This window comes from Borostomias antarcticus, assembly GCF_949987555.1.
Source record: "Borostomias antarcticus genome assembly, chromosome: 19".
Lineage (NCBI taxonomy): Eukaryota > Metazoa > Chordata > Actinopteri > Stomiiformes > Stomiidae > Borostomias > Borostomias antarcticus.
Genome location: NC_140252.1, coordinates 11344881 through 11370033, shown reverse-complemented (window position 1 = coordinate 11370033; position 25153 = coordinate 11344881). Strand labels below are relative to the sequence as shown.

The 25153-nt window shown below is 41.8% G+C and overlaps 1 protein-coding gene across 1 annotated transcript in view; it reads left to right on the top strand.

Moving 5' to 3' along the window:
- The window catches only part of LOC311321405 (upstream-binding factor 1-like protein 1), a 29307-nt gene extending 10151 nt beyond the window's left edge, over positions 1–19156 (top strand). The window contains exons 12-20 of the mRNA XM_084453381.1: positions 7492–7556; positions 8089–8125; positions 10129–10179; positions 11540–11610; positions 17817–18006; positions 18139–18186; positions 18299–18454; positions 18649–18717; positions 18806–19156. Coding sequence (XP_084309507.1) covers positions 7492–7556; positions 8089–8125; positions 10129–10179; positions 11540–11610; positions 17817–18006; positions 18139–18186; positions 18299–18454; positions 18649–18717; positions 18806–18892 — 774 coding nt within the window. The 3' untranslated portion in view covers positions 18893–19156. The remainder of the gene's footprint in view (positions 1–7491; positions 7557–8088; positions 8126–10128; positions 10180–11539; positions 11611–17816; positions 18007–18138; positions 18187–18298; positions 18455–18648; positions 18718–18805) is intronic.
- The last annotated feature ends 5997 nt before the right edge of the window (positions 19157–25153 follow it).

Here is a 25153-nt window from a genome sequence, read left to right as displayed (position 1 = left end):
ATATTAGGGTGTCTGAATGACGAATACGCCAAGTGTATGAACACCGCTGGCTGTAATGCGTAGGTGCCAGTAGGGACTAAATAGAGCATTTAAGTTCAAAAAACTATTTTCATATAAAAGCTGAGGGGCTGCAAATGTAGCCACCTAGGAGAAAAGGCTTTCATCTTTCTACACCTGCCTTTAGTTTGGTGAGTAACAAACTAATATTGTCTGTAGATGCAGTAACCGAGTGAAAAAAGTCTATGGCACAATGAATGGTCCATGGCAGGGCAGTGTCCCGGGGCATAGCCTCTATCAGTATACCGCCCTGGACCAGGTCTAGGTGAATGCATGTATTTTGTCCTGTCAGTAAAAGTCGATTGCGCTCTAAAAACATCAAAGATTAAAACAAAAAATTCAGCAACACAAAGTCGATGAGATGGTGGTTGGGAAGCAAAGGGAACTGTTTAAATGAATTCCAATATACCTGGCTGAGTTCATGGTTTACAACCATTCATCTCTTACAACATAAATAAATAAATAAAAACTGTAATTAATAAAATGAACAGTTGTAGCCTAATAATATAATATTGTTATCACAGCAGCGCAGATTGAGATTAGCCTACAATTAGAGATACTGTAAGTACTGTAGGCTATCTTTTTGGATTCAAGATTATTTTAAAAGCAGGGAATGCGCACCAAATATGGAACACAAATGGGATGGAAATGTATTTGCTGCTGACTTTTGGCGTTGGTTGGATGGCTGCATTTTAAACTCACAACATTTTAAACTATTCTAGCCAAGAAAAATACAGCCTTAATTGCTATATTTCAAACTCGTTAATCACCAGTTTCATACGCTCTTAAATAGTGGTGTGATATGTGTTTTCGAGCATATTAGTGTGATAAGAGATTTGAGCAAATCTTTACCATTTGCCACGGACATCTGCGCTAGTTTAACTAGTGAACTGACCTTCAGTGTGCGCAGGTGTGAACAGACTACACTTGCTCGGGTTATGGTCACATTCATCCTAGGTTTGCTCCCCCAGGAATCTGTGGAATCAGATGCAAAGCACCCAGTCTTAGTAGTAGCTACTGTAGCAATAAAGTGGCCTGGACAATTAATATAGAATTAGTTAATATTTCGAATTCAGAGTACCCCCCATAAAGCCAGCTAGTTTAACATTATCAAGCAAAGCTTGCTGGGTTGCTAGCTACAGTACATAAAACTATCTTCAGGTAATTCCAACCACCCATCGGCTAGCTAGGATCTTTTTCTAGATGATAATAACTAACATTAAGCTAGCTAACTTTGGCTATGTAGCAGATGACTTTCTGCTCACTTTGCGTTGTTGATTTTGTTCAATGAATGAGGTACACCAGGCTGAAGGTCGACTCAAAGGAGTTTATTCTCCTTTCACTTTAACAAACATGGGGAAAGCAGATCAGTCAGTCTCAATCTCTCTCATTCTTCAGCTTTGAGCCTACGCGCTCACTGAACAAATATGCAATATATAAACTGACTATGAACTAGACTAAGATAAATAGTTAGCTATTGATTCAACCAAACATACCTTTCACAAACATGGGGAAAGCAGATCAGTCAGTCTCAATCTCTCATTCTTCTAAAAAAAAATAAGACACGATACACCATGAAATATTGTGTCAACAAGGCGACATCGCCATACTTAAACCAGAGCACATTAAACATGAACCCACCCCTCCAAAGCTAACCGTTAGCTAGCAACTACGTAAAACTAGCCAATCGCACACAGGCAATTCGATCTAAAATTAGAATTGTCAGATTAGTCTACAATAGAGGCTAGATCAACAGGTTCATAAACACATTACATAATGTTAGTTTGTGTGTCACTAAAGCATACATTCAAATTAAAGCTAAAAATAATGAAATAAGAGAGAGCATTTGCAGACATTACTCGCCAGCTTTGAGCCTACGCGCTCACTGAAGCTGGACCAGGAGGTGTAACACCATATAAATTCCCCAGGGGAAAAAAGAAAGGTATGCTATAAACTAACAGAGTGGGAACCAATTAACAGAACAAATTTTGGAGAAGTTCACAATACAAAATAAAGGTTTCAGAGAGAGTAAAGAAACAAAAGAAAATAAATTTTCGCTTGGCTACAGCTACAATCATCAAGCTTGCTTCCACTTTAAGTATTTGCTTCGCTAGCTTGCTAACATTACCTAACAAAGAGAGAGAGAGACAAGCAACACACATTAGCACAAGCGAGCTAGCTATTACTGTTGTATAGGGTGGACAATAGAACGTGGCTAATTATGGGCAAAGTTTGGCAAAAAAAGTGCCTTTTCCAAGCTTTCAAACACAGTTTCAACCTTTTGAAGTTTTTTTTCCGTTTTCAATTTACGGCATGATATTTATCCAATAAGTTTGTTCCTCCAGTGATCAAAAACCATCCATTCGTTCATGCATTCTTTCATTGACTACAGGTTGCTGTTTGCTGACCTGGTAAAGCATATATTTGATATTCTGTAACCTTGCACATAAGACAGTTGTGCAGGGGGCTGAGTGGAATTATGAGCTACAGTACTCTGCTCTTCCCTACATCGCCTGGGGGAAGGTATTTTTGTCAATATTAACGGCTTCTATCTGTGGACCTCATTTAAAGGGGCTAATCTTGTCAATGGCTCGTATTATGAGAAATAGACATATGTCTTTGCAGATTGTTCAAAAAGACAAGGCTAAGATAGAGTCTAAAGAAAAGATAATGGTTCAATGGACACCTAAGGACCCAGTCACTAAGCTTGTCTTATGAAAAATGAATGAGGCCTACAGGTATACAGTTCATTGTAAATTGAACTGAGCTGCATCCAGAATACTAGTATGTACCCAATGAACAGCACAGGGCTTGGTTTTGATTCTGCTTGCGTAGCAACCATGTTCCTTGCATATGTGGAGTGGCCAAAGGCTTGGTTAGTCTAGCCTAGCAACACAGGCTTGCATGTAGAATGGATCAAGGGCACATTCTGAACATACGGCAAAATGATTCTAAGAGATAAACGTTAGCCTTGTTGTGTTAATATAATGCAATAGACCCACTTACCCTGAAGATCTGATCCGGATATCCTCACCTGAAAGCTGTCCTCACTCGCAATTGTCCGTATATTGTTGCCACAAAGTTGTTTCGCTTGCATTCTACTTCCTACAAAGTTTTTTTTTTACCTCTGCCCCAGTGACAGACATTTGTGCGTTGGTGCGGTTGTATGTATGTTAGCAGGATTACGCAAAAACGATTCGACAGATTTTTGCAAAACTTGGTGGAAGGGTGTAGCATGGTCCATCTTAGAACCGTTTAATTTTGGAGCAGAACCGAAGCTCGAGTCGGGTCCATGGGCCGCCCAAATACGGCTGGCCATTTACCTCCAATATTTTTTTAAGCCGGGATTACACAAAAACTACCTGACTGATTTTTAGGAAATTCGGTGGAGAGGCGTATCATGGGCCACCTTAGAACCCGTTAAATTTTGGAGCAGATGCGTATCACGAGCCAGATCCTGAATGAAAACAAAACTTTGAATGAAGCCAGCTCCCTGTGTGGGGGTGCTAGAGACGCGGGGTTTAAGCTGGGGTGTGCGTTGGGAGAGCCCGGTGTGCACTGCACTGGACCCTGCCGGCTGTGACCACAGAGCTGGCCAAATACAACCACCCATTCACCTCCAATCATTTTTACCTCCACCCCAGCGAATCACAGGGCTTATCCATGAGCCACTCAAACACGGCCCGAATGGCCATTCACCTCCACTCATTTTTTGGACTTGATTACACAAAAATTATGAAATCCTCTAGTCTGCACCCGGCTTACATGGACCCCAGATGATAGTGCACTGAGCATGCATCAACATTTTCGAGAAGGTTTTCTACTTGGCTTCTGGAGGCTTAAAAAAGGGAGCCCAATGGTTAAAAACTTGATGCTTAAAGTCGCACTGAAATGAAAAAAGCATTCTGTCCCATTTTGGTTCACATAATTGGTCATAGTGTTCACCTATTCAACGATGTATGCCAAAAAAATTCTACTTTTGTTGTAATCTTATATCAAAGTATATCATTTCTTACTTCCTGGAAAACGGCGTCACGTGCAATGACGACAACAGGTACCTTAGGTTTTAGGGCAATAATCTCACGACATCCACCCGTAAATCAACGCTATCCTTCTATCGAATCCGTCTTCTGTCAGTTCTTAAAACCCGCCCACTTGTCAATGTTTCAATCAAATTCCTCTAAACATATGTCCCACCCTCATAGTTTGTTTGCGTCGGAAATACGTCAAACTACAGAAGTTAGATGATCTCAAACGTCCGGTTTCAGTGCAACTTTAAAAGAGTTGTTTTTGATTTTGAATGATACAAAAAAAAAAAATCCTTCCCCAGTCGTTTCTTTTTTCATTATGGGCAATTGGAAATAGGCTTTTTGCCCCCAACACTTGTATTACCAAGCTTGGCCATTACGCAAGCTGGCCTCATGCGCTGGATGAGCACTTCCTTTGTAATGAATGCAACGCCATTTTTAACGCTGTCTCCATTTTTATGCCTCCGCCAGGCAATAGCCTGACCGGAGGCATTATGGTTTCGGGTTGTCCGTACAGCCGTCCGTCCGTCCGATGTTTGTTAATGCAATATCTCAGGAACGCATTGATGGAATTTCTTCACCTTTGGTAGAAATGTTCACTGGCACTCAAGGATGGACTGCTTAGATCGTGGGGGACTGTGACCTCGCAAAATGTGTTTTTGGCCTGATGAACACACTATCTCAAGAAAGGTTTGACAGAATTTGTACATATTTGGCCAAAATGTCCAGTTGGACTTAATTAGATTAATTGGATTAGATCGTGGGGGTCAATGTTCAAGGTCACTGTGACCTCACAAAATGTGTTTTTGGCCTGATGAACACAATATCTCAAGAAAGGCTTGACAGAATTTGTACATATTTGGCCAAAATGTCCAGTTGGACTTAATTAGATTAATTGGATTAGATTTTGGTAAGCAAATGTTAAAGGTCAAGGTCACGGTGACATCACAAATGGCACTTTTGAACGCTAGCTAATGCTAACGATAATGATAATGATAATGTTAGCTAACACTAATGGTAGCTTTAGCTAGCTAGCATTAACATTAGCGTTAGTGTTAGCATTAGAGTTAGCGTTAGCTAGCTAGCGTTAGGGTTAGGTTAGGTTAGCAGTCAGTTAGGGTTAGGGTTAGTTAGGTTAACTGCAACTTGCATTGTTGGGCAGAGGCATGTAGCCGCTACGTGGTTTTTCTAGTATTTTATAGCTCCACGCTGTGGCCTCTGACTACCATTTTGGTATTTTTGATCACCTATAACCGCAATTTCCTGCAACGCAGAGAGCCCTGAAAAAATTAACTACAGGGGAAGCCTTTCCATAGCTTTTCACTTTTCTTCACTTTCATATTTTCACGAGGCCAATCTGTGGGGGTGATACTGAGTGCTGACAAAATTGAGAAGAAAATAAACAAATATTGGCATTATATTATGCATTGAGATAACACAATCTGAAATGAAGAAATTGAAACCCTATTGTTATTGTAGTGGACGGGAATCTATTAATGCCATCTCTGAGGCAACAACATCACAATTTTTCCCCTCCCTGGGCAATCCCTTAATGTGAGTTACATACGCTTTAGGTCTTCTTTACACACACAGTTCCCTATACATTACTGTGATATTCTACACAGGGCCGCTAGTGATTTTCGCAGTTCATACATGAGCTACATCCCATGACATTCCCGTGTTGTGCCTTTGCAAACAATGCCAATCCTGATAGAACGTGCAAAGGACAGATCTTAATAGGCTACATTTTGCAATGCGGAGAAATACAGAGCACATTTGCCATGATCAGGTACATCAAACTTTTTTATTTTTTTTATTTTGATAAGGCACCAGCCTGAAAAGGGCTTCATTTCCAGGGTATAGGCAAACTATACACTCACCGGCTACTTTATTAGGTACACCTAGAAAAATGAATGCAGTCTAATACAACAGTCCTGCAATAAATCTCGTCATGATTGTTATAATGTTCACTTGAATTGTATTGCATTGTACTACCACATTTCTATTATTTTGGCCACCATATTTCAATCAATAGGGTGGCCAAAATAATAGGAACAAGCATCACAAACTACATCCTCCAAAATGATTATACCTGTATAGTTGAATCACCACCTCTCGTAAACTGTTTTAACATAAAGAGATATTTATTACAGGACTGTTGTATTAGACTGCATTCGTTTTGCTAGGTGTACCTAATAAAGTGTCCGATGAGTGTAGATCGGAGTGGAATCAGCCTACTGGGCTTATAGGCCTACCAAAAAATACTTAATAAGTTAAGTTAGTTACTGAACAACCTGTTTTGGAAATAGGCCTTAGAGGGGGAAAAAAAGGTGGCCAAAACCTTTGGTCTGAAATTTTTTTTCTTCAGTCGACCAAGATTTTCTCTGGTTGAAGACGGCCCTAACTATTTCACTCATTAAAATTATCATAATTTACTTGGGGAGAGATTTCAGTGGCGCCTGAAATCCCTAGTCTTTTGTGTCTTTCGCCAGACTGACTGACCCGGTAATGTAACAGCTTCTGTTCACAACACAGCCTTCCCGGCAATAACCAGGGAATTATACCAGGCCATAACACGGGAAATGGGCTGTGCACATTTCCCATGAAATCCTGTTCATACATGCCTGCCCCCTCTCAGGTCAGTTCCCTAGAAATGAATGGGAAGGCTTTTTCTGTATATCTGCAATGGAAGTGTATGGCAGCACCTATAACCGACTGGTCAGTTTTTATGAAACTTTCCACAATGGTAGAGGGTCATGCCAAGAAGCCATGGCGTGGATTTGCCTTGGTAGCCTATAACTTCTGGTTCGTAGCTTTTCAGCCATTTCGATTTTTTGCGAAAAAGGGATGGGCATCAATGATCGAAGATCGATAATTGATTGATAAGGATTTTGGTCGATCATAAAAAAATGTACTCGATAATCATTAATAAATTCAGTGGGAATTAGTTTGTCTACGTTCTGTGTGAGAAATATATTTGTTGAATTAGTAGGCTACACGATGACGCAACAGGTTCCTGAAGTAACGGTATAGTTGATGCATATTAATATTTTGCCAGTCCAGCAGCAGCAGAAGAGCCTAGCCATGTTGAAGACGAAGTTTGGCGTGGGATCATTTTTATTTAAAAGGCAACACGGCTTACTGCAGGTTGGCCAAATTAGCGCAAACCTACCTCTGGACGGAACTGAGTATGCACAATCTCTAGACCAGCTAAGCAGCTTGCAGCTCTATTTTTTATTTGGATTTTTAGGAATTTGGGGGGGGAAGCCAGGCTTCCCATGGCATACGATAAAAATGTTTGAAATGGAGGACAATTTGGGATTCAGGCGAAGGCTATAAACATCTGTTAGTTGCTCATGATGTCTGCTTCTATCTCTCAATGATGCTTTCTTCTTTTCTATCATAGGCCAGATACACTGAGAAAACCCGAAGAGCAAATGAAGAGTATTTAAAAAATATGGCTCAGCTGAGGTAAGAAGTATCCTTACGATCCCCTTGAGCAAATATGACAGTGACAGTCCACACTTGTTGTAACTGCCTTCATTTCTTTAAAAAAGAAAAAAGTTAGGGATGCTAACGATTGACCTACAATAAAGAAACTGGTCTGACAGTCAACAGACTGCTTTCAAGAATCACTGACCCCTGAGCATGTAGATAGATCTAGATGTTGTGGTCAACAGTGTGTGAGTAAAGAAACCAGGTAAACTAGGGTGATGGAGGGGCATATATAATTTAAATTTCTTGAACCACAGACTGTCTACGTGTCATGTCCTTGCGTTTTATAATTTATATTAGGCGTATCAGTTAATGGTTAATAACCAACTAATGAGGTTCTTAACATTTGCCAGAATTTGCATTCCGTATACTGTGTATATTTTAGATTATTATGCATCTCCTTCCTTGACACTATTGCAAAGCTTGCACTCTTTAATTAACAAAATGTAGGTAAACTAATTTTAAAGCCAGTGGTTTTTAAGTCCCACTTAAATTAAATGTTTTTCAGGAAACAATATCCTCAATTGAAGTGCATCCCGCAAAAGGTGAGTAATACAGATATGACAGTCAACCGGTCCAATTTGGTTAAGGTTACAATATGGGATGCCCCAATCGATCTGCTAGCAATCAGAATCGGCAGATATTCCTAACCCTAACCCCTAAATATGAGATCTGAGAATTCTGATAATGCTTTCTAGTCGCCGATTGCTAAAACTGATCACTATAAGCCAATTCTCAGCAGAGTTGTCACACGATTCAATTGTCACACGATTCAATCATTCTGACCCAATCAGAAACACACACTCACACACGAGACCAAGAGGCCTTGGCGTGAATTTGCCTCAAGAACCCATACATAGGCCGATAGTCGAACCTCAGATCGAAGAGGAACAATGCGGATTTCGTCCTGGTCGTGGTACCACCGACCAGCTCTTCACTCTCGCGAGGATCTTGGAGGGGGCTTGGGAGTTTGCCCAACCTGTCTACATGTGTTTTGTGGACTTGGAGAAGGCTTACGATCGGGTCCCTCGATCGTGGATCCTTGTGGAGGGTTATGCGGGAGTATGGGGTGAGGGGGTCCCTACTTAGGGCCATCCAATCCCTGTACACCCAGAGCGAGAGCTGTGTCCGGGTCCTCGGCAGTAAGTCGTCTTCCTTTCCGGTGGGGGTTGGCCTCCGCCAGGGCTGCGCTTTGTCACCAATCCTGTTTGTGATTTTCATGGACAGGATATTGAGGCGTAGCCTTGGGGAGGTGGGTTTGCAGTTCGGTGAGCTGGGGATCACGTCGCTGCTATTTGCAGATGATGTGGTCCTGATGGCATCAACTGCCTGCGACCTCCAGCACTCTATGGATAGGTTCGCAACTGAGTGTGAAGCGGCTGGAATGAGAATCAGCACTTCTAAATCTGAGGCCATGGTTCTCAGCAGGAAACCGGTGGCCTGTCCGCTCCGAGTAGGAAATTAGTCCTTACCCCAAGTGAAGGAGTTCAAGTATCTGGGGGTCTTGTTCACCAGTGAGGGAACCATGGAGAGTGAGTTTGGCCGGAGAATCGGAGCAGCTGGTGCGGTTCTGCAGTCGCTTTACCGCACTGTTGTGACGAAAAGAGAGCTGAGCCAAAAGGCAAAGCTCTCGATCTACCGATCTATCTTCGTCCCCACCCTCACCTATGGTCATGGTCATGAAGGATGGGTCATGACCGAAAGAACGAGATCATGGATACAAGCGGCCGAAATGAGTTTTCTCCGGAGGGTGGCTGGGGTCTCCCTGAGAGATCGGGTGAGAAGTTCAGTCATCCGGGAGAGACTCGGAGTAGAGCCTCTGCTCCTTTGCGTCGAAAGGAGCCAGTTGAGGTGGTTCAGGCATCTAGTGAGGATGCCTCCTGGGCGCCTCCCTAGGGAGGTGTTCCAGGTGTGTCCGGCTGGGAGGAGGCCACGGGGTAGACCCAGGACTAGGTGGCGGGACTACATCTCTGCACTGGCCTGTGAGCGGCTTAAGATTCCCCAGGCAGAGCTGGTTGATGCTGCTAGGGAAAGGGATGTCTGGGGCCCCCTGCTGGAGCTGCTGCCTCCGCGACCCGACCCCGGATAAGCGGATGAAGATGGATGGATGGATGGAACCCATACATCCGGTTCTTAGCTTCTCCGCCATTTCAAATCTTATGAAAAATTTGAGAAACACTTAAATCCCTACTCCAATGATTTTTGAGCAAGAAACTCAGTAGGCCCAAGCTCTAGACCAGCAGAGCAGCTGTCTGCTATATTTTTAATTTGGATTTCTATAAATAATTTAGGGGAAGACGGGCTTCCCTTGGCATACGGAAAAAAAGACACCACTGTGTATTTGTTCAAGCCTGAGAGGATTAATATTAGGCGTATGCAATATGGTATTTTGCTCTATTTGGTCAGATGTACATCATATTGCGCACAGCTATCCGGTCATATTAGGCACTAAATGTTTGAAATGGAGGGCGAAGGCTATAATCCTCAGTTAGTTGCTCATGATGTCTGCTTCTATCTCTCAATGATGCTTTCTTCTTTTCTATCATAGGCCAGAAACACTGAGAAAACCCGAAGAGTAAAAAAAGACCCCGCTCGCGAGGTAGTATCTCTGTGCCTTCATAGTTGATCTGCATCAAGTAAACCGGTGACAGGAAGTGAAACTGTGGGCGTGTCACTCACTTCCTGTCACCCGCTGCCATACTCATTTGACTCAAATGTGTCTTTAGGATTGTTAATATGTCACTTTATTAAGTTTTAATATAATTTCAGGCGTGAAAGTAAGGATGTAGATTCTCAATATGTGGTTAGTTTATCGAAATAAGCCCTGACTTCCACGCTTGGGGAGATTCACTTTTACCCTCTCCCGATTGGACACACCACTCAAAATTTGCCTGGAATCAGCATAGAATAGACTTCCATCCTATTTTATGCTAATTCGAAGTATTTAGACTTTGCATATCCTGAGCCAATACATCGCCACCGGAACTTGCATAATCCACTTTATGATTTCTTGCCTCCATTGGTTTTGAATTGGTTTTAGATTATAATTGTGTGTTGATTGTGCTAGTGGACATGCACTGATAGGCCCAATAAAAAGACCCTGTTTGCAGTAAATGTCACCCATGTTGACTGGGTATCAACGTTACTTGAATATCGTGTGATCCTGTGAACAGAGACTGACAAAGTTCCATTGGTGCTTGTTCTTAACAATAGGCAGCAACTGCCCTGGCACTGGTAATTCCATTGTGTGCCTAAGCGGAAGCAGGAAGAGAAAACCGCCAATAATTTCTTGATCCTGAGGGAATTGTGTCATGACCATCACATATGATGGTCATGGCAAAATTGCTAAATTATATAATAGGCAAAATTATATAATACCACTATTCAAATATATTCCATTTTCAGAAAGTATTTAAGTATTTAAATTTCTGAGCTCAGTTGAGCTCACAACGGTGGAGATCATGAAAAACTTCTGACCCAACCTAGTGAGATGAAAGACATTTGCCAGTGGCCTATGCTTCTTGGAGGAGCCAAGGGCTTAAGTCAAGTCTGTCGTGAGCTTGTGTCACTCTGCCCGCACGCGTGGAGCGAGTCAAGGGAGACGACCAGAGCAGACATAGTTTGTAGCCTTCGTCGCTATGTATTGATAATACCTTTAGTATTTTACAAATTCTGTTTTTTATTGGTTGAGCTTGTGCGCTGATACACAAAACAAACTAAACAGGTTTTGAACAGCAACACATCGGTGGGCAAGTAATGCAACGGTGTATAACCGGTGTATGCCCGAACACCGAGCAACACCGGTAGCACTGATAACCATGGCAACCCTAATGCATGACCCCCAAAACACTTTATCTGAAAAATATGGATGAACACCTGTATTTGTATTTAACTTGTCTTCAATCAAAAGTTTGTGTTTTAAAAGATAGAAAAGAAATTGACACCATGCTCACCTGCAGGCTTCCACAAGCACCTCAGCGATCCAAACGGTGACAGAAATGAAGTTGAGAGGGCTGTTCAACGTACCAAGGTTAGCGTTTCAGAAATGTTATTCCTCTCCACAAAGTTAAGTGGAATTGTACTGCCTTTTCACAGGATATGCATGTAGTTTCTCACTCAGTTGAACAAGTGCACATTACCTGTCGTCCCCCACCCATGATGCATGTTGTCATCATGTACAGTTGTTGAATGAAGTTGGTCGTCTTCTCATAGACCTAGCGGTTAGTAAAATCTAATCGACCAAATGTTAAGAGGCAGACATCATTGGATTGCTCACGGCCGACATAATCTAGCTAGCCTTGTTTTGAGCAGTTTGGAGTCGATAAGTGTATAGTCAATGGTAGGCTTGGGCGGTTTTCCGGTATTACAGTTTACCGTGGTGCTATAAAATCTGGACGGTCTTGTCAGAAAAAACGGTCTCGTCTAAAGAATTATGCAGCAATTTCTGAACAAAATATATTATTATTTTTGTTGTTGGTGGTGGTCGTGGTGTTATTAGCATCATTTAATCGTGTTAACAACACTAGAACAGTTCAGAACGCACGCACCCTCCGCAGCGGTCAGTCAGACAGAGTCAGAATTGTAGCCTACCGTAGCCGGTAGGCCCTACACAGTAGCCTGCCTATAATACACAACAACGATGACAATAATAATAATGTTTAGATGAATGTAGCCCAGACCAGAACGGCAGGATGTCTTTTTCGGAGGCTCTCCGTTTATTGTCCAACAAACCGTAAAGCCTCCGTCAACGAAGCCCCTCTCGCATGTGGCCTTGCGCAAATGTGCAAAGGAACTAAATCCTATAGGCTATTATAAAACTAGGCCTATAGGCCGCCTATGCATTTGTGGTCTCCCTGTGCAGGGTTTAATGAATTGAACCCACCTGGTAACAGCAGCGTGCGCTGTGATTGGTCTACTTACGAACAAGACGAACAAAACAGCCTTTTTATATAGACGGCCCCGGCCGCTCCGCTGGCCACGCGTAATAACGGTAATACCGACTACCGCGGTATTTTGTGGAGACTTAAAAACGGTTTCAAAATGTGGATATCGCCCAACCCTAGTCAATGGACGGTTATTCTCCATGCTGATAGATCAGATTACTCCTATCTATCTATGTTGTGAACAACTATAATGATAATTGTACAACATTGCACCTCAATTTCTGATATGTCTAACATCAATCTGAAACAGAGTCCATAATTTCACTGATCGCTCAACTATTGAGCTAGATCTCGATTTCTGTCGGACTCAAATTTCTTTACAATGGAAGTGGCCGGGGCAAGTTAATGTGTTGAAAAACTCAAGAAAAACTAGCAGGAAGCTCAGTGTGTAATTTTACCGGTCTCAGTATGCTGTCCTGTGAAATGTATCACAATCCTTTGCTTGGCAAGGCTTGGATATGAGCATGACTCCAGTCTCGCTTTCACCGCTCCCGCCGAGGGGTTTATGGAACTTGATTTTGAATAGGGATGGGAATTTCGACTAATTTTAAAACCGAGTAACCCAGGGGTGTCAAACTCTGGCCCGCGGGCCAAATTTGGCCCGCAGTGTAATTATATTTGGCCCGCGAGGCAATACCAAATGACTACTAGAGCTGGCCCGCCAGTATTATACAGCGCATTCACCGCTAATACTACAAATCCCATAATTCTCTGCTGTTGTTTTGGCGCGTCAATCAAGACAGGACCCAGAAACGCCCTCTCTTCTGTGACAGTAGTCATAGCAATCTCATACTACAACTGTAACCGTGTTACCCCTTCTTAAAAATGGCGAAAAGAAAGGCAGAAAACAGAAGCTTTACGTTATGTTACGTCTCACTGTGATAGAGACACCTGTGTTGACCTAGCCGGCCGCTGTGTTTGCTCTGTTCCTGTTCATTCAATCCTGTCTGCCTTCTTGCCGGCCTGTCTGCCTGCCTGGCTGTCTGTCTGCCTGCATGCCGGCTGTCTGTCTGTCTGTCTGCCTGGCTGTAGGACAGTCAGGGTTTTACAAGTTTCTCTAGATGGAGCACCAACACTTGTGTCTGAGGGCGTAGGCTATTCACATATGTTAGTGCACACCATTGATGCGCACCAAAAGCGAAAGTGATAAGTGCATATTCAATGTTAAAGCAAAACTTGTTTGGGTCCATATTAAAATTTTCATTTGTTCAATGTTGGCCCGCGACTTTGTTCAAGTTTTAAATTTTGGCCCACTGTGTATTTGAGTTTGACACCCCTGGAGTAACCTAACCTGATCCTACTCGAGTAACCGATTACTCAAAAAAAGATACCGTCCAGACAGAGCGTATTTAACCCCGGCCCCCTTGGAGGGGAAAATGTTTTTTTCCCGCCCTCATTACTGTGGCGGTGTTTTCTCTTCCATGTCCTTGCAAATAAACATCTTTAAAAGCTGATGTGTGGTTGGATGCATCAGATTGAATAACCCACAACCAAGTTTTCATGAAGCTATTGGAATCGAAAAACACAGCCTTTTAATGTGGATGCACTGCCCAGCTCATAGCCTATTAAGCCTATCGTTAGGCTACTTTGAAAACTCGAAAATGTAAATTATTTTCATCAACCTTTTTCCACTCTAAGCCTACAATATGCAACCAGACCTCTAATTAACTAATCAAAATTAAGTATTAAACCAAGCCTTTTGTTCAGTGTCGGGAAGGAGAAAAGGGGAGAGAAGAGTAAACCAGGGCCTCCAGGGAGGATCACCAGTCATTACCAGGGGTTTTCAGCCAAAATATAAGTTTTTGGATGTTGGCAGACCAGTAATAGTGCATAAAATTAGTAAGCGCAAGACCACCAGACATCCTAGGTCTTTGTAAGATGGTTTTAGACAGCATCATAGTTGACAAAACCACACTTGTACATCATTAGAATTTCAACAATTTATTTGGGATTTAACATTCAAAACTGAAAATGGAAACTGAATACTATCTGAGTACATTTCAACCTGCTGCCATCGGTGCTCGGTTTGTTTACGTGATACTGGGCGCATCTTGCCCTGGCAACTTCCACTGTAAAGAAATTTGAGTCAGACAGAAATCAAGATCTAGCTCAATACTTGAGCGATAGAGTTCTAAGGAGTTCAACATCACGCTACCGCTACTAAAATTGTTTTTGTCAAAATGCTGTCCACAAACCCGCAAGTCTGACCCACGGAGCACTCGGATTGGAATGTTAATGTCGATCCTCAGAACAAGCCAAAGACAACGGAAGCCTATGAACCGAGATGTGTATCGATGTTACATTCATTTTGTTCCCACAACTGGGGACTGTACATTTGCGCACCACTGCTGTTATAAATGGTATATCCCGTTACAAGTAGTTTGGCTGTAGGCTTCTTCTTAACTCCTTCTTCGTCTTGTTCTGTTTTTACTATGGGCTAACTCTTCTCATTACTTTTCTCCAGCTCGCCTGTCTCTACAACGTGACAAAGCAGAGTTTTACAGTAGGGGTGTGCCGGGGGCCCACTATTTGTATTTGTATTTGACAGCTAATTATTCAGATTCGTATTCGGAAGTGGGCGGGGCTTAAACCGGAAGTCCGGAAGTTATTATTATCATTAATTATGAAGTATAATTCCTCATCATCATCCTGTATGTTTTTATTTTAACAAACTATTAAGTGTCAGAACCCCACCACCACCCTTAAAGGTACCCAATGTAGTTTTTGACCACTAGTATGCGCTCTAGAGCAAATTTGAGAAGGTGGTCCCAGAAATCGCGTACTACGTCATTGCGTCAATACGCGGAGCACGTAATAGTGACGTTTCACACATCTTTGTTGTTTTCAAAACATTAGCTACATATCATTTTGCGCAGAAATTACAAGGTAGGAAAGACATTCAAGTGATTCGACATGTTTATTAGACTACAAGGAACCATATAATCGAGGAATTTCGAAAATAAACTGAACGGATTGTTTTGATTCACGTTTCGTTGGGTACCTTTAACTGGGGGACATTCTACATTTAGTTAGAAACTGAAAAACATTTTTCTTAATCAAAATATAAGTCCTCATAGCAACTTTGCCAGAACAGCTATAGTACTGTAGCTCTATTTCTCCCGTGTCATCATATCTAATATATTATCTGCAACCATGTGACACAGGCAGCGTGGTGTAGCCTACTAGTAATGGTTTTCACAAACCCAGCAATAAACATGTATTACTATAAATATAATTGAAATTAATTATAAAATTAAATGTAGCCTAGGCTATAGGCTAATAAGCCGAGGAAAATGACTATAGACCTAATTGTAGGCCCATAGCCTACTCAAGTTTCAACAGTGCTTAAACCATGGGTAAGTAGGGTATTGTAGTGAAATTATTCTTATTATTCTCATTATTTTTAAAATCTGTTTAAATAGTTTATTATTGTTATATCAGAGGACTTGATTATTATCAGCACAACAGAGTAGTCTAGTGTAGACCTAAAGTCCTAATGCTTCATCCCCAACATTAGCAGTGAGTAGGCTAAACAAAGCAGAGAGCGCCGAATCACCGGTAGAAGACAGTCAATGCGCTGTGGATATAAGCCATCTAAGTGTACAAATTTCCTTTTATTTGAAAGGTGGGGGACTACAAACTGGAGCCACCTCGGAGAAAAGGCTTTCATCTTTCCAACGATGTTTTTACTTTTGTGAGTAACAAAACAGTTTTGTCTGTAGACTCGGACGAGCGGACAGAGGAAGCGCATTCATAGGTAAATCGCATTGAGAGTAACAGGGCGTTAGCTGTAGGATATCGCCCTGGACCAGGTCTAGGCTACGACAAGAAAACAAAATCCAATAACTGTCTCAATAAACCAGTTAACTAGGGACAAAAGCCCTCGGTGCTGCTTACGTTCGTTGCCTGCCTACTATCTGGCTCCTCAGCGCGCTCCAAACTTTCTCTCCCTCTCCCTTGTCGTGTCATGTCAACAAGCAGACAAACGTGCGCGTATCGCTCGCTCATACAGTATTTGACTGTTCTCCCCCCTCCCGAATATTTTTTTTTACAATATTCGTTTGAATTTACTATTCATGAAAAAAACTAATATTTGTGCTCATCCGAATACCGTATTCGTATTCGAGCACACCCCTAGTTTACAGTGTGACACGTGTAGTCGGCGAAATGGTTCCGGTTCAAATGTAGCTGTTGTTTCAACATTCCGTTAACAAGTAGCCTACATTCAAGTGGGTATACTAAGACCAAGTAATATTAAGCCATGAGCTTCCCGTGTCTAAAACTTAAAGTGCCCGGGCCACTTCCATTGTAAAGAAATTTGAGTCTGATGAAAATCTCGATCTTGCTTATTACTTGAGCGATCAGTGAAATTATGGTCTCTATATTTCAGATTGATGTTAGACATATCAGAAATAGGGCTACATGTCCAAAATAGCACAGTACCCCTTTAACTAGATTCAAGATTTGTTTTATAAGCCATGTAAACTCCTCAAAAATAATTTGGAAATGTTATTTTGGTCGATTATTTCTCTCCTTTAATAATACCAATTGGTATTTAATTTTATACCGTTGGAAAGCCTGATTAGTCACCATTACAACGAGGTACTACTAGGTAAGGATTGTGCATTCGTAGAATGAGCAACACAGCTAAAAGTGTAAAAATGGCCAATATGTGTTGTTTTTTCCTTATTACTGTGGGACAGTGCAATCATCCAATCCACCAAGCAACTCAAAACAAGAGTGAATACCAACAGAGGAATATTGCAGGGGATTTTTTTGCTATTACCCACAAGTTTAGCTGTGTTGCTACAACAATATATATACAATACCAATTGGTATTATTATAGGGGGCAAATAATCGACCGAAATAACGTTTCCGAACTATTTTTGAGGAGTATACAGTATATGGTTCACACATACTAGGAATTTGACTAGGGTAATGGCATACACTGTTGCAGATGACGTAGGACAGGGTGCAGGACAGGACAGTGCAAAGACATGTCAGTGCAAATGCAAAATATAACTGCAAACAAAATAGTGTACTAGACAAAATATGATATACTGTTAAAAAGGGAGGCACAAACACAGTACGCATATAAAATATGTCTACTACACATCTCCTGTGTTATGTTGCAGCATTGGCTGCAGTTGGCTGTGCAGGTCCTCAGAAATGAACACGCTGCAAAATATGCGCTTGACTGCGTGCACATTGATAAACAGCGACACAGGTGTAGGGACAAAGAGTGTATTGGGGATTGGGCCTTAATGTTCACCTCCCACTTTTCCCCAACAGAGCTCACAACCTTTTCTGCAGTGAGCAAATGTTGAAGGCTGTACCGAGCCATATAAAGGAGCCGAGTCGGCGCTTTGGCATAATCAGTGCTAGTTGGCGAAATCTACCCAAGGAGCAGAGGGAGATCTACCAGCAGAGGGCAGACACCCTGAAAAAGGCGTACATAAGAGAGCTACAGAACTGGTTCAATGTATGGACGTCTCCTCACATCACTCTCAAATAGGCTCTATCCACATGGTTTGATGTCATTTTGTTGTCTATGGGAATAACAGTGTTTTTTAATAAATACCCTTTTAACTAGTGAAATGTTTGGATTTTGCAGAATTTGTCAGAAACGGAGAAAGCAAAGTTCTGGAAGCAAAACCCAAGAGTATGTAATGATTCATCATATTTGTTAATTTGTTTGTTTGTGTATGCCTGTGTGTGTGCCTGTGTATTTTGCGCAGACCACTTCAAAGTTAATGTATGTGTTTCTTCCTCAGACACATCGCCTCTTGGAGTATAGGCCTAAAGGAAGGTCTGGTAAAAGATATAAATTCTTAGATGATAAGAAAAAAGAGTCCAGTGAAAGAAAATGTACATTCTTTGATGATCAAAATGAAGAGGGGTCTAAAGGAAGGTCCAGGAAAAGAACATCTGTAAGTTGATTCATCGCACGTTGACCAACAGTCTGACTGAATGCTGTGCATTGTAGACATTACATGATTTTCTGATTGCGTCTAATATAAGATAAGATTCAGTAGAGCTCTGAAGGTTCTGATTTCCATCTACATGAATCAGATCTTTTCAGTATCGAGCCCAGAGTTGACAGTTTATCGCTCTTCCTCCGTAGGACTCAGAAGACGACGACATTCAGATTGACACCACGTCCAGCGAAGACGATGATCCACATGAGTGTGAGGTGAGAAAGCAGCAGCAGGTTTTATCTATCGGCAGTGCTGCTGATTTACCACAAAACCTTCCTAATTTTGAACTAATGCACTTTTTAGGATGAGAATGTGAGTGACGAAGACGCCCCGCTAGAGGACTGGACGTCGAGCTCTAGTGATGGCTCCAGTTCTGAAGGAGACCAATAAGAATCCACCTTTTTTGTGTGTGTGTGTGGGGGGGGGGGGCATTGCTTTTAAGAAAATCATAATCGGTGATGTCTTTTTATTTTATACAGCCAAGGAGCTGCCTGTTTTAATCAAAGTTATGATGTTAATTAGTTTAACTTGAACTCAAGTATATATTTCCCATGTAACAAGTCATATACCATAGGAGATATGTACTTTTAAGCAGTGGACATGGTCAAGATGGAACGCATATGTATTATTCGCTGATTCAAGCCCAAAATGTATGATAAGGGCAATGGGGGGGAGGGGGGGGGAACTGACACCAAAGACATATTTATAAACCTTCACTGACTTGACTTCTTGTAGTACCTTTGCTCAGATGAGGAACGTTCCTACCACTTCTCTCTGTTTTATACTATTTTAAATGTTTACAACCCTTGTTTCTGTTCGTTTTGAGTAGTTTGTAAAACTTGTTTTATTAGGTTCAGTAGGCTATAAAGAGTGCACCGTATGATATTATATTTTTTCAAGTTTATTTGGGTGGGACAGTGCAAGTTAATGAATATTTTTAAAACAAAGGAATGTAAACAAGCCATAGTGTAGCCAGAGGCTAATTTACATATGTTGTCCCTAATAAGATGTTACCTAAAAACACAAAAGCAATATATGCATCACATCATGCATGCAGTAAACATCACATAATACAGTACACCTTAAATCACAATCACGTATCGAAGGTACACATCATACAGAGGAGCATTATAGACATTAGTGCTGTACGTTTGTACCTTTGTACACATAGAATAGTCACTATAATGTGCTGTACAGATACAACAGGTTGACTACAGGTGGTGCAAACTGCACTCCTAGAGTACGTCCCCTCTAGCAGAGACTGGTGGCCCTGTCGTAGGAGACTCTTTCGGTTCTCTGATTAATACATTTGACGAGGAAGTGCTAGGCCGTGTGAGGCTTTGTATATAAGGCAAGCTTCTTTAAAATGTATTAAGTTGTCAAAACTTAGAAATTTGTATTTGCCCAGAATATTACTGTGATGAAAAGATAGCATTACTTTTATTTATTTATTTATCAAATACTTTCAGGGCTTTCTTATAAAGTGACTATGGGTTGAAGAGTTGTGCAAGCTAGTGACCAGCTGGTTAAACAGTACTCTATGCATGAGAAAATCATTGGCTCTGCCCAGCGACCGCTGGCGGAGGGTATACGGTCATGGGTATATCGTTCGTTCGTTCATCACGTCACATAGCAGGATTATACAAAAACTACCAGAGCCATTTTCATGAAACTCGGTGGAGGGGTGTAGCATGGGCCAAGTTCAATCAATCAATCAAAGCTTTATTTATATAGCGCATTTCATACCCAGAGGCAACACAATGCGCTTTACAGAGAACAAGGGAGGTGGGCAGACATCCCACCCCTACATATTCCAGAGGGAAGCAAAAAAACAGTAATCACCCAGGGGCCAGATAAGTGAGCTGTAAAAATTCTTCCCTGACCCCTCTCAACGAGGCGATCGAGCAAGCTCCTGGAGTATGTTTGTCTACCGGCTAAGAACATTTATAGAGCAATAAATAACATTAAATTACATTTTCAGAGTAAGAGAGGCTAATAACATCATAGGAGAGACATGGCAAACATTGGTGTATGTCTGTGTGCATAAATGTGCCTAAATGTGCCTAGTTAGAACACATTAAATTTTGGTGCGGATCAGAATCATTGGTTGGATACAGGAATGAAAAGAAAACATTTGCCATACTTGGACTGGCGTTTGGTTCCTGTGGTCAGCTTTTGATATCAACTTTTTTTTTTTCTGTTTACGCCCAATATTGTCTTATGTTTCTATGCATGTAAAACAAAATCGTATCTGATTCATGAAAAACAAATCAGATAAGTTACATTTTCTTAGCCTGGATCCTGTGGGCTACATATAAATCTTAAACAACCTGCACATCTGGGCTGAGGTTTTGCCTCTTGAGTGTCAGGTTTCACTAACTGTGTTCTTTTTAATTTGATTGTTGAAGCAAATAAAAAAAACGTATCTCACAGAGCAGGATTATAGCCTACAAAAACTACCAGAGCGATTGGAACATCCCACACACTATTTTCTACTAAATGCACTCTGATATCATATGAAAAAAGACAGAGACAGTCAAACCGTGCTGCTTTCTTATCTATTCATTTTTCAATCTATCAACTTACACATTCATGTGCGGAAACCTGTGCACTCTGAGCACCCTTTATAGTCTTTACTTCTGCTAGGCTTACGCATTGCCTGGTGGCCGAGCAGTTAAGGCGTCAGTCTCGTGATTCGAGCTGCAATGATTTTTTTTTTCTTTAGAGAACGTTGGCTCTTTGTTACAATGAGGAATCAAGTCAGCTTTAGATATCTTCTTAGATGTCAACTTAATTTTTTTTCTGTTTAAGCAACCAATATTATCTTCTGTTTCTAATGCATGTAAAACAATAATATCTGAGGATCACACAAAAACTACCAGACCGATTTTCACGAAACTCGATGGAAGGGTGTAGCATAAGACAACATAGAACCCATCCCAGAGACATTGGACTGGGCTAATGCCCCTCTACCCCTCCCAGAGGCATGGACACTGGGCTAGTGCCCATCCTTTTTACCCCGCAGAGGAATGAACACTGGACTTAATTTCTGTATATAGTTTTGTAACGCATGTCTTCTGTTATTGTCTATAATGGCTGATTGAAAAAAGTACACAAGTATGTTCAGTTGTGTTCATACATGACCACCTCTCATGAGCACCACAATCAGTTACACCACCCAAAAAGCTTATTCTTCAATGGTGCAAGAGTGCTAGGCCTATATTTATACTGAGGAGTGAGTTTAACCATTTCAACTCGATTACACCAACAAAATGCATTAATGGGCGGAGCCCTGTGCTCTCTGAGCAGTGAGCACCCTTTCTAGTTGAATCTAAGGGCGTATTCACAGTTAGTGCGCACCAAAAGCGAAAGGGATACATTGTTTTCATTTCTCAGCTACTGCGGTTCGCTTTCACACAGCACTTTATTTACTCTGGTCCAAATGCAGCACCACAAGTCGCATGAAAAGGCTCAGTGCTGTCATTGGTCAATATCTTTCTGGGGGCGGGTGCAAGAGCGTCATGAAAAACTTTTTAGGTCAAACATGTGGCGTGCACAAGGTAGCTGCGTCGATCCGAGGTTGCACGCTTTCACACCATAACTGGTGCACACAGGAATTCGGTTGAAGCCGCTCTGAGACCACCCCTTCTGGAGGGTCTCGGTGCGGCTGTTTTGGTGCGCACCTGAGTGCGATTGCTGTGTTCACACAGGCCTAAACAAAGGGCTCTCCGGCCCAAAGCTCGTTTGGGGCGCACTAAATAGTGTCTGTGTGAATACACCCTAAGAACATCCTAGCTGTATTCTATCAGGTTATTTCTGATGTGCCTAAAGTTCTGTAGGTTAAATTTGACACCTTTTCTACATGACTTAAACGTTAAAGATTGTTTTTAATTATGTCGTCATCCTGTCTAATTGCTCTTGTATAGAGAAAAAAAAAGAGTACCCACAATCCTTTAGTGCAACAGCGCAAGGTCCACCAATCAGTGACGTCATTATTGTCAACCTCACCCAACCCCTGTCTAGACTACATCGGCCAAATCGATCGATCGATTGGCCACTGATTGAGCACAGCCGCAGTTAATCTGCAATTAGAAAAACAAAAAACTTTTCAACCCCAGCCAGTTTGTCACTCACATTTGTGAGTTTGTCAGCAGATACATACATACATACATAGTCATGGGCGATTTTATAGGGGGGGCAGGGGGGGCAATCCCCCCCCCCTGATTGGCCAGCCCAACTCTGCTCAAATTCTTTACAAAAATGATTTTTTTTTTTTTTTTTTTTTTTACTAATTAACACAATTATTAAATACATAGTTGTGGTTTGTACCAGTTGACCTGTTAGGTCATCATTCATTTAAAAAGTGTATTTATTACTTAAACTAGGCTACCTTTAACAAAAAATATATCCACCAATGGCACAACTCGTCCGTCGACCTTAACTATTTCCGGTTTGATCTGTTACCGCAAAAAAAAAAAGAGATCTGACTGTAGCCTACTGCTCAGTGCTCAACAAGCTACAACTATAGCCAACCTGCTCACAATGGCGAAAAGAGCTATAAAAACAATTGACCACTTCTTCATAAAAAAATAAAACTGGCAATGCTAATGAAGAAGCTACCACTCGAAATGACAACACAGCAGGTGCAATCGAATGCAGAAGTGCTCCAGAGGCTATCGAAGCTAGCACTAGCACTAACATCACCATCGGCAAGGAAGCTAGCACCAGCAGGCAGTTGCAGTTTGATGTTGTAATGTTAAGCTTTCAAATCAAAGCTTATTTGTATAGTGCATTTCATACGCAGAGGCAACACAATGCACTTTACAGAGAACTAGGTGGGCATAGGTCCCGGGGGTCAGAAAAGTCAGCTGTAAAAATTCTTCCCTGACCCCTCTCAACGTGATGATCGAGCAAGCTCCTGGAGTATGTTTGTCTAACGGCTAAGAACATTTATAAAGCAATAAATTACATTAAATTGCATTTTCAGAGTAAGAAAGGCTAAAGATATATCATAGGAGAGACATGGCAAACACTGGTGTATGTCTGTGTGAGTGTGAATGTGCCTGGGCCCAGATAGAGGCGAATATAATATCGGAAAATATTAAAGAGAGAAGGTTGAATATCATTTCTGAGCTCAGTTGACAGCCATAGCGCCCACGGAGCCACAAAATGCATTCATGGGGCTCTGTGCTCAGTTGTAGGCCTACTTGAGTTGGGGTGTCCTCACACCCCTCATTTCATAACTTTCTCCTTCCTCTTCTGGCTTTTGTCTAAGTTGTGTGTCTGACACTACTGAGTAAAGAAACCAGGCACTTCCCTTTTCCACCCCAATCCCACAACTCTCACATCCCCTGCAGCTCATTGGGACAATTGCTCAACTTCCTGCTTGGAAGAGCACAGCTCAGCGGAACACTACGGAGCCGTCTCCTCACAAGGCCACATGTAGGGTCTTGTACCTATACGCACTCAGCTTCAGATGCATCATCTGGCTGAATCCCGCACCACCCCCAAATAAGGACGTGACACTGAGACACCAAACCTTTCTTTTCTTTTTTACAAAGCAAAATATACTTGGCAATGGAGAAAGTGAATTGTGGCGAGTGTCCCCAGATGGTTAGCTCTGGTACAATTTCATCGGGTGTGGGACAATGAGGCTGATGTCTACTACTACTTGTCATGGTCACAACACAGCAACTTGTAAATGTCTCCTTACAGCATAGCCTACTCTCGATCTCAATCAATACTGTAGGTGAAAAAAGCACTGGTGGAGAAAGGACCGTGGCTATAATGTAAATATACTGTACGTACTTTATAGTAGGCTATATCAAAACATCACTGTTCTGATCCGGCTTAAAAAGTGGCCTGACTGGGGCTACATTCCCCGGCCTGAATTATTTCCCCATTCCGCCCCTGATGTTGGGTATGGCCTAGTGCTCGGTCATAAAGTCATATTGACATGCTTATGATGTCTAGATGAAGTTTGATGCGTTGTGCATATTGAATTGTCATACGGATTTCTTATTAGCATACTGTTCACAACTGGCATTCTTTTTTTCTCATGTCAAAATGTTGCCCCCCCTACTCTCAGAGGGTAAAATCGCCTATGTACATAGTGGCAGTTGGGATTTGAATTTGTCACTGCATTTTCGACACATGCCTCATGTATGATTGCCTCCACGCCTGGAGACGGGTATATATTGTAAGTCACGTGTGTTTGCTATTTAGTTTGTTTGTTGGTGTGATTTTAACCATTTCAACTGTGTTACACCAACAAAATGCATTAGTGCACGGAGGCCTGTGCTCTGAGCACCCTTTCTAGTTCAAGTTTGAGAACTTGTTGAACCTAATAAGTTTTATTAGAAGGCAAAGCAAAGGCCAAACTGACAGTTTCTCACTTGGCAGGAAGAGTACAAGAACATGACCTTCCCTTGTTGTCTAAGGTTGTGAATTCAAGCCCTGGGTGATGCAGAATGCCTACTCAAGCATTGTACTGTGTGGATCTCAGACACATGATTGTGAAGATATTTTCAATTTTAGTATGAAGCTTTAAATAATTAGGGTCCGGGCAGAGCCCCTTATGTATTTATCATTTGTCTCCACTTCCTCGTTCTAACTCTTCCTCTGCAAAATCGGTTCCGCCCGGCCCCCAGA